Source organism: Monoraphidium neglectum (genome assembly GCF_000611645.1).
Source record: "Monoraphidium neglectum strain SAG 48.87 unplaced genomic scaffold scaffold00719, whole genome shotgun sequence".
Classification (NCBI taxonomy): Eukaryota; Viridiplantae; Chlorophyta; class Chlorophyceae; order Sphaeropleales; family Selenastraceae; genus Monoraphidium; species Monoraphidium neglectum.
The window spans coordinates 11363-21563 of record NW_014012909.1 but is presented as its reverse complement, the minus strand read 5'-3'; the positions used below and the strand labels follow the sequence as shown (position 1 = coordinate 21563).

Sequence of the window (10201 nt, the reverse complement as noted above, 5' to 3'; positions counted from 1 at the left end):
AGGTCAGCAAGTTGAGGGGTGCGTGTGGGACTCACTGGGATTTCAACATCAAGCTCAAACCCTAAGCCCTTATCTTGACCTGAAATTGTTACTACCCTTGTCACACCGTGCAGAATATCACATAGTTACACAATGGGCAAGCGTTTACACGAAAACTTCAGAATGTTTTACTGTCAAATGGAGCAAGACAAGGTTCAAAATCGGCGGTCTCTGTTGTTGAAGGGGTCTATGCGGTCATCCTCTCGTACGCTTGTCCAGAAGGGGTCCTGAATGAGCAAGAGTTCAGGAGAATGTGAGCAAGGTCAAAATGCAGACAGGCCAGCATTGTGCCAGCGAGCACCGACACCACCAATGCGGATACAATGCTGGCTCATAAGCACGATTGCCACTCACACTGCTGCCGGACGTGACGCCAACGTCGTCATATACCTGTGGTGGTGATGATGATGGTGGTGCAAAGACAGTTAAGAGTGCCACAGGCAAGCCATGTGCCGGTGTGGCCGTACACGACTAAAATACTACCCAGGTTGCCTGGCAAGACACTTGGCCACAGAAGAGCGTTCCAGCTGGCCTGAAGCGCGCCCTGCGCAACCTCACCTCGGGAGGCTCTGTCTGCGTCATGCCCTCCGCCTGCGGCGCCCGGCCAGACCGCTCCTCCAAAAAGGAATTGATCTCGCTCGCAAGCCATTCCTGCTCCACAAGCTCCAGGCTTTCTCCAAACCTGGTGCAAATTGATGATGAATTCACGGTGACATGAATATTTGCTGACATGCTAATGAGCCCGTCCAGATGAAACAAAACTTTGAAGCGACACATAGCCAAGTCAAGGTGTGCACCATGTATGCCTACATGTCCAACACCACCCGGGCGCATTACCTGTACTTGTTGACGCCCGCCACCACTTCTATAGCCGTGCGGGGGGCGCCGTTGACAATGACAGTGGTGATGATGCGCGCCCCTGCAATGTCGCTGACATCCCCCTCTTCGCTGCGGTACCCCTGCCCCAGGAATCGTGCCACGCCTCCTTCCAACACAGCAAGTTCCTGTGGCAGGGGATGAGGGTTGACGGGCGTGTCAGAGGAGCATGTCACTGCTTGGGTATTGCGGGGACCCACGCACGACAGTGCCACGGCTGGGACCCATGCATGCGCAGAAGCATGCAGCCTGCCTGCCTGCCTGCCTGCCATGGTGGACGCCAGCCAGCTGGGCGCTCCCTGCCAGCACATGAAACCCGACCAGACCTGCGCCAGGCGGAACTTGTTGCGGCCAATGGCGAAGCGCTCCCTTGTCAGCGCGCCGCCGAAGGCCTGGCCTGCCAGCTGCCAGCCAGCGAACCAGAAGGGTGCGGAGAAGAGTGCAAATAGGATGCCGCCGCTAGCTAGCGCTGAAAAAGTCCAAAACTAAGGAGAGTTTTGTGGGAGAGCAAGGTGTCACCGCACAAAAGGTGGTGGGAGCTCAGCTGTGACATCACCATGACAGTTGGGATATGAGCGCATGCACACCTGCAAATGACGTCAGAGCACCGAGGTCAAGGGGCCCACTTGCTGCCCCCCCCCCTCCCCAGACGCAACTTGCCCCTGCCCCATTCAACCCAGCGCACCGCAACAAAGGCGTTCCATGCAACCGCAAAAACCCCGGTGCCAACGCTGTTGCCGCTGATGCCCTCTGGAGGAATCTCCAGGTCAAGACGCCCGGCAGTACGATCCAACACCACACGCGTGCCCGTGGGCCTTTTCACGTTGCGCGGCAGGGGCCGCCCAGCTGCGCCGCTGCCCATTATTTCAACCACGCTGCCGTCTGGTAGCGTCACTGTGCGCTTAACGCCCACACTGGCGGCATTCTGCGCCATCGACTCGCGCCCGATGGTGGCTGTCATGCGCCTCCTGGCTGCCTTGCCCGTGGCAATGTCGATGGCCTCCTGCGCTGTGACGCGGTCTTCTGCCTGTGGCTCCAGCAACCCGTCAAGCAGCTCTGGTCAAAGGGGGAGGGGGGGCAGTGCAAGAGAGAGTTCACTGCGTACCAGGTCGTGAGAAGATTGCACGACGATAGCAAAAAACCTCAACCAATCAGGATGTTTGTCATACGGTCATATTATGGTCAAATGCAGGTGGTCCGACACCACAAAGCAGATGCAGATGCTGTGGTCCAAACACTTGCAAGCATACGAGGTTCAGATTCTATGTTCAATTCTGACTCCCCTGCGTATTGCATTTGGTACTCAGCCACCTGCTGCCCACCAAACCTTCCCTGCCACGCACCACCCAGTTGCGGCCCAGTTGTGACTTGGTCCTTATAGGCAACGCGCATGCGTTCCTGGGGAAAAGCATAGGGCGGCTGCCCCGACACCAGGTAGAGCAGTGTGCCACCCAGCGCGTACAGGTCGCTTGCAGGAGTGGCCGCCCCCCTGGAGGGTGAACGGCATGATTTGTTGGTGTTCGACAGGACACCCAAGAGGCTTACAAGGCATGAAGAGTGCGGGATGATATTCCTGCGAAAAGAGCGCTTGCTAGAGCCCAAAACAAGATTCAAAAGCACTTGTGCAGCCATCCCTCCCACAACACATGACCTTGACCTGAATTGCTCCGGTGCGAGGTAGCCAAATGTTCCCACAATTGTGGAAGCGAGCGAGTCACCTGCGGTTTGGTGAGGGAGGAGGGCCACGCCACAGAGGTGGGGTGCATCATGAGCCAACTGGGGTCCGGAGCTACTGCATAAGCAATGACAGGCAGACAACGAATATCGTCATTCGTCCACAGGACGCTCCACCTAAATGAGATCGCCTTTCACATCGCTCATCCCCGCGCACGCGCACCTGTGGGGCTCGCCCCCTGCACGCCGCCGAAGTCGATGAGGTACACGCGGCCCCCCCAGGCCCCGCCCTCCAGCACCACATTCTCCGGCTTGATGTCCCGGTGCACCACGGGGGGCCGCAGGGAACCCAGATACTTCAGAACACTCAGGAGCTCAGTAGCGATGCGCAGCACCTGTGGCGCTCAGGGATCAAGGGGCATCAGAGAATGGGGACATTAAGAGTAATGAGCGGTGCATCAGCTTGGCGGGAAAAAACAAATTTGAAGCTGCAGGGCGCACTTAATGCACACAATGCCCCTGGTGTCGCCCAGCGCTGCGCCAGATGCGTAGCACTTCTCCCACTCGGCAACATTGCACGGGGGCCAACTACAGCAGCATTCTCCCTGCATCATCGTGATGATCTTGCTGCCATGCACGTGCAGTTGTGTGCAGCTTACCTCTTTGTCGTCTGCGCGCATGCCGCCCTTGAGCATGTCTGCTAATGAGCTGCCGCGCGCCTCCTGCTGTACAATATAAAAGCAGCGGTCCGCAGCCGTGTCCTCCTCAAAGTATCCCAGATAACTTGTAGTGCGGCCAGGGGGGGTGACACGGAGGCAAGCCAGTGTGGGGGGAAGGCCTGTATTGGGCACAAGGGCTTCAGCCCGCGGCTTTATGTCAGGTGTGCTTCCAGTCCAAAGCACTCGTTCTGACTGGTTCTGTGAGCACAGCTGGATGGCAAACTGGTTGGTAAGCTGGTTGGTATGACGTGAGCAATACTGCTTTGCCAAACCAGGCATCGGCATACCAACACCATAGGCGACAACAAAACTCGTCCACTGCCAGGCGTCTTGGTCGCGCACGCGGTCAGCTCGCAATCTAACGTGGCAGCTGCGCACTTTGGTATGTTTGGGTGTGCGAGGCTCTGCAACACCGCAGCCTCACGCTGGAACAGCTCCAGCTGCTTCCAATCCTTGAGGCCCTTGAGGCTCATCGCTTTGATGGCAACCTGTCAACAATATCGCAAGGGGCACGCCGCGAGAGACGTGTGCCTGCTGCAGACCCGTCTCGACGACCGCAACATGATTATCAGCCTGCCAATGCAGAAGGTGCCGCCCTTTCGGATCTGCCACCTGCATACCTGTTCCCCAGTGTCGTTGTCACGGGCGCGATAGGTGATGGCGTTGGCGCCAGCACCCAACTGCGCCTCCACTGTATACCGGCCATGCAGCAATGTGCCCGCTGCCAGTGCCGCTGGGATGGCAGAAGCACCAACGAGGCGAGAGCAGTGGGAAACGGCTCAGTGGCTGGGTTTGGAAGGTCGCCACTGTGCGGGCAATATGAATGGCATCGTCACTAGCAACTGGGCACACCCCTCTCACCATTCAAACCTCCCCCACACACCTTCGCACCACAAAACTTAACCGCATTGACCTGCCCCCCTAAATCTCTGGCGCAGTACTTCTGTGCACATGTTTTCTACAACGCTCACCAGGTCGCAGCAAGGGCACATTTGTGTTGATTTTGGGTCCCTTTTCCAGGCTGCTTTCAAACGGCATGTCCAGCTCCTCGCGCGCGCGCCGCTGCTCGTCTGCCATCGCACGGCAGCCATATCGACCAGCGGTACCCCTCCCTGAGCGGCCTCCTCCAAACCTGACGGCCGCCACACCCGTCACAGGGGGAAGCCGCAGGGTTTGGGGCGGGCCTGAAAATGGGATGGATAGATGTGAAACCATGCGATCAGGCGCATGGGTGGATGTGCAAATCATGCGGGGCGGGCTACTCGGGCACTTGTCGTCGCTGCTTGATCGGCCGTGCGGCATGGCGCTCAAACCAGCTCACCCGCAGCGCGCCATGTCAAGGAAGCCAGCATTCAAAGTGTTCTCGCGGGTCAGTGCAGCTGGCCGTAGCCCACAGTTGCGGGGCAATGCAGCACAAGCGACTTAGGTGTCAGGTGCAGGGCAACTGTCAGAGTCTATCGTCGTGCACTCATAAAATGCAACGTGATTTATCAGCGTTCGCAAATCTCCATGTATCCGGACGCGATACAGATTGACGGTAATCCCGGCAACTTGCAGAAACCCGTGGTCGGCATCTTATAGCAGGAGCAACTTGCCTGCACTTGCACACAAGTCTTATTGCACCGCACCACCGCTGGGGTGCCCGGAAACAGAGGGGGTCAGGCACCGCGATACCAGCCCTCCCCAACTGTCCCGTGGTGTGCCAGCGCACCCAAGCTTGTGGTTGAAAGCTACCTGGCCGCTTGAGCTTCACAGCTGTGCGCCATCCAGTGCCATGGCAAAGTTATCTCGCAGGAGTGGGCGCAGCGTGCATGCGTTCTGCGCTACAGATGCGCTTCCGTTGCGCAGAACGTGCGTGCCTGGTGATGGCGCCTTTCAAACCTCGCATCGCACATGCCACAGATGTTGGCGGCTGCAGTTGCATTGAGTTAACGCACAGCAAGGGGGCTTGCCGTCTGAGTGGCTGCAATTGAGGCGGAGTCGAAGCACAGCAAGGGGGTCTGCCGTCTGAGCAAATCCGTATGCAGTGGACCACCAAGACAGCCCGAAGCTCGTCTTAGCGCTTTTGGCACACAAAATCAACAGGTTGTTTGCGCAAGCAAGGTTGCGCAGGCAAAACACACGCATGTTGTATGGAGACTTGTCAACCCCATACGTCGTCAATCAAAGATGACTGTCACAGGCGCACCGAGCCATCCCCCACCCACCACGCACCTGTGTGACCCGCTCCAGCGGGATTGTGACCCAGGACTTCAGATTTGAACAACCGCCATCGTCTGGCAGCTACATCAGAGCCAGAGCCAAGTTTACTCAGGTGCGGTCTTCTTGCAACCCCGTAATCACGTACAGCGTCGTCCAGTACCCAGCCAACACCAGGAGCGCAGGGGATGCCACCTGGCCCCACAGCAGGGCCACAATGGCCCACACGCTCAGCACTGAGCCTACATACTGGGGGTGGCTGACTGTGTCAAAGGGCCACCCTTTGACCCAGGGCACCTCGTGGCCCAGCTTGAAGCCGTAATAGACACCCACGTGGCCAATCGCGCGGAAGATGCCAGCGTTGAGCGACTGCCCGTAACCAAACAGCGCCAGCGCCGCCAGCCACTGCAGAAGGCCCACTGCTCGCAGGTCTAGGCATAGCCCGGCTGGCAGCTGGCACGAAAGCCACAGGCCCACCACTGTAAACTGCAGCACTGTACGTGTGGTGGGGCAAGGGGGGAACCCGAGGAATGGAAGCGACGGTTAACAGCGATGACTAAGGCAGGCCGCGGCCTCGCCTAGGTTGCAGCCACCATTGGCCAGATGCGTGAGGATGCACATGGTATCTAGCGCTTGGGTCGGAAACATCGCGCTTGCAATGGTTCACCACCCCTGCCCCTCGGTCCCCACCACATCGACACGCGGTGATGCGGGGAACTCATGCCGGTGAAGCATACGGTACAAGCAGCTAGGTGCTGCACCCTCCAGCGCACTGTGACCTACCCTTGCCCAGGGCTCCAAAAAAGGCAAACGCGTCCACCGCCTTGGTGCCGCAAAATAGCCGCTGCCAGCGGTCGGGCTTGAACCAGATGAAGGCATAGAGGAAGTGCGGCGCCGCCAGCGCGCCTGCGACAACCCAGGCGCTAGGGCACAGGTGAACTGGGCTGCTACAGCTAGCTAAGCGATAAAGATCTGCCTTCACCACCTCCATTGCGCCACAATTGTGCGCAGCAGATCGGTCTTGAGCAGCACAGGCGGATGAGACGCAGTGTACGTATGGCTTGTTGTGTAATGTCACCAGTGACTCAAGTGCAAGAAACCTTGCGCTTCACTCGTGGATCAAATACCGCGCGGCGATCTCATCGATGGCTGGCTGGCGGCATTGATGAAGGGAGTCGCGTTCGAGACACATTCAAATATCACATTACGATATACCGCTTACGGAGCTGTCCAGATTCCGTGATCCGGTGATCAAGCCAGCGTTCTTCAGATCGGCCGCTGCTAGCAGTGGTCAACGGCCACGGTCCGCCATCACGACTGCAGCACGACGCCGCCGAGCCACACAGATGGACATGTGCCACCACTGGCCAGGAAGTGTATTATGCGTGTTATGCATGTTGCAGCGCTCAATGCAAGGCGATTTTGCGCAGCCCCCCCCCTGGGGCGGAGCCCTGTGTTCGACCGAATTTCTGTGGCCTTCCGCCCAGTTTCCCATGGGTGTGTAGCTTTGCGTGCGGGGCGTTGGTTGGAGTGCGCTTGGGTGTGGCGAATAGTACAAATCATTCTGAGTAGGGCTTGACGGAGACATTCTGGTGCCCTGCACGCAGAGAACGAAAGGGTTCTAACCCCACGCCTGGTGTGTGCAGAAGGTGAGCACTCCGTTGTGGGGCCCGGGCATCGGCTGGAAGGCGTCCGGCGGGCTGGTAGGCACACCCAGAGTGTTCTCATGCACCTACACATAATCTTCGGGGCCGTGCATGCTTCGACAGCAAACGGGGTGCCTGGGCACAGTCAAACACCACTCTAGCACATCTGTCAGAGGCCTGCGTGCACCTCAATCGCGCCACCGCGCGGGTGTATAGCATGTAGCTATAGTATATGCATCTTGTGGTGCACCTCCGCATGACGAAGTGCTTCGGGATTGGGCCTTTCTTGGGGCTGCATGAATCACTAATTCACGCAGGCATTCTCATCCTCAGTCCTTGCAGAGTTTGCACATTGGATGCATTTACGGTATTCACGCACGCACCAAGTGTTCCAAGCGGCGACAGTAACGGCAGCGGTCGCGTCGGCGGTGGTTGCACGGCGCGTCGAGGCGTGCAGCAGCACAGGCTGCGGCACCGCGTGCGAGCTCACATCACAGCACTCCCTGCACACGGGGGTTTGCACCATGACCCTTTTGGGCTCTAACAAGAGCATTATTATGGTGGCGCCTGCCTGCTACCGTATTCGCACACCAGCACGTGCTTTGGGGGCGCACGACACCGTCAAATGGCCACGCGCAGGGGAGAAGCGTGCCAGCCCCCACGCTGTCACCCCCTCCTCAGACAAGTTTTGCTGCACGTGGCGGGTGGCGGGCCGCATTGGCCGTGGCGCAGGGATGTACGCAACGGCGTGTGCATCAGGGGGGCGTATGCCGGCTACTTGGGCGCACTTGCATTGCAAGTTGTGCGCAGGCTGTGATACTCCCGTGCGTGACCCCAGTCTGGGCAGCACCTCGCTGGCCTGTTGCCTTTGAGGACACAAGACAGGCAGCGAAAGCGAGGTGCATGAGTGCAGGGGCAAGAAAGAGGTCATTGTTAGTAAGTGACTAAATCGTAGAGCTTATCTCTACAGGGACCAACAATAACACGCACGGGGCTGCGCATTTTTCCATCAAAACATATGTCCAATAGGGCAGGATTGGGTCAACATGGTATCCTGGAATGCGTTCTGCATGCTGCCTGCCGTGCAAAGGATATTGACGCGTTGATTCGTCCCACGCACCGTGGAAGTCACTTGTAATACGTCCCCCTGAAAGTCAACACGCTATGCTTGGGTCAACCATGGAGCCGCACTTGGTGCGAACTTTAACACTGCCATGCATGGCAGGGCTCATGCTCTTGCTGTCGGCCCAGCTGGCACGCACACACCAACCAGCAGCCAGCTTAGAGCAGAAGCAACCTGATGCCTTCACAGCTCGCCTTCCTTGCGTGTCGAGGGACCGTCACCTCGTGAAACCCTGGAGCCGGTGCGCGGCAGGCAATGGCGTGAATGCGACCAGGCAGTGCGACCAGGACTCAGCGACTTGTGCGCAGACATCACCACCCTTGGCAGTCTCGCACGGCACAGAAAACAGTCACGTGCATGTTTTTGATTCCAGAGCGACGACTAAACTGTGCACAAGGCGCAGAGCTCTCCCGTCTCCACTGATGTTGGCAGCGCGCGGTGCCCCCGGTGAGCCATGAGTCGCACGATCGAGGCATCAATCTTTTTGGCTGACACCTGATAAATAGGGGGCGCCTTTGACGCATCACTCACCCCTGGAACATGTGCTTGCCCGAAATGGCCCTCTCGACGATGCCGTAATCTGCTTGTTCGGCGCTGGATTGAATTATCGCAGGTATGCAGGCTAACCTGCATCGCCGCGGGGCAGTCGCACCTGGTGCGGCAGGCGCGACGCGTCCCCGGGCTGTCCCCAGTCGGCCCAGGCATGGAGGCATGGCATCGGCCGCGCTGTGGGGCCGGGTCACCAAGCACAGCTGTGCACGTTTTGTGGCTGGTGTGGTGTCAGTTGCACAGCAGCTTCCGCCGCTGGAGGATGCTGCTGTCGAGGAGGAGCGCACCGAAACCACCAGCAGCAGCGAGCACGAGACGGCGCTAGTGGCGGTCGAGGAGGTGACGGCGCTTGCGGCGCCTTCCGACCGCGTCAATGTCTCCTTCGTCGTACCCCAATACGTCACCAGGTACTTGCAGTGTATCCACAGCAGACTGCTTGACTTAGTATTTCTGTGAAGTTGGAAGGGCGGGGTTAGAAGGGCGAGCGGGATCATTGCAATTGGTCAAGGCAGCACACCAATTAGAGCCACCACGCATGCCCACCTGCAGCTGTCTCCTGCGCTTTCTACCGTCTCCTGTGCAGCTATGGGCAGGTCCTCAAGGTGGTGGGCGCCGTTGATGAGCTGGGCAACTGGGCTCCTGAGCAGGTGGGGCACGGAAACAAAGTTTAAGTGTAAGGGGGGTTGTGCGACTTTTGGCTGCGTCCCTGCCAGAGTTTGGGTCACACCGCGTCACCTCAAGAGCCTTCGCATCTGCTCACACCCCACCGTTATGATGTGTCTGCATTGGTTACTCAACCAACGTTCACGTGCAGTGAGCGCATGCGTGCGCGCACCCACAACACGTGCACTCACCCACAAATGCAAGCTCAATCCACGCACATGCCATTGTTGTGCTGATTTTTCTTTCATGCCCACCACCAGGCGCCCACTATGACCTGGAGCGAGGGCCACCAGTGGACACTGGACGTACCCCTGCCGGTGTGACCCCCATTCCTGTTGAAAGTTTGCGCACACCCATGCAGGATGCGTTGGCTTTCTTCCTCGCCCCTTGTCTGCTGGCTGCATGCCACCGCCCCCCCACCCCCCCCCCCACTCCCACACTCGGCGGCTCTGCTCCCGCGGCCTGCTTGCCCTTTGGCTGCCTGCAGGTGGGCGATGTCACTTTCAAGGTAGTGATGCAGGACACAGCGGCCGGCTACACGCGCTGGGAGGTGAGGCATGGTTGAGGGCTTCGGGATCCAGGGAGGCAGGGCTTGAACAAAGACATGGAAGAGGGCGAGGCAGAATGCACTGGTGCTTTCCGATAGCAAGTAACCTGGCGCAAGCTGCCGGGCGACGCCCCGCTCCCCTCCCCCCCGCCCCCTGAGAAGCCCC

At 58.7% G+C, this 10201-nt stretch overlaps 3 protein-coding genes across 3 annotated transcripts; 1 reads left to right on the top strand and 2 right to left on the bottom strand.

The window, feature by feature from the left end:
• Positions 1-876: 876 nt before the first annotated feature.
• MNEG_4976 (serine/threonine protein kinase) lies at positions 877-3284 on the bottom strand (the record flags this gene model as incomplete). The annotated part of the gene is made up of 7 exons (XM_014046553.1): positions 877-1043; positions 1242-1400; positions 1601-1971; positions 2259-2404; positions 2573-2633; positions 2813-2984; positions 3249-3284. Coding segments are annotated over 7 exons (1112 nt in total), but the record flags the coding sequence as incomplete, so codon positions are not given.
• A 2334-nt stretch (positions 3285-5618) lies between these two features.
• Positions 5619-6498, bottom strand: MNEG_4975 (hypothetical protein; the record flags this gene model as incomplete). The annotated part of the gene is made up of 2 exons (XM_014046552.1): positions 5619-6001; positions 6291-6498. The coding sequence occupies 2 exons, from the start codon at positions 6496-6498 to the stop codon at positions 5619-5621; spliced, it is 591 nt and encodes a 196-aa protein (XP_013902006.1).
• A 2489-nt stretch (positions 6499-8987) lies between these two features.
• Positions 8988-10053, top strand: MNEG_4974 (hypothetical protein; the record flags this gene model as incomplete). The annotated part of the gene is made up of 4 exons (XM_014046551.1): positions 8988-9232; positions 9409-9472; positions 9749-9805; positions 9976-10053. 4 exons carry the CDS (start codon positions 8988-8990, stop codon positions 10051-10053), a joined length of 444 nt encoding a protein of 147 aa, XP_013902005.1.
• Positions 10054-10201: the final 148 nt, after the last annotated feature.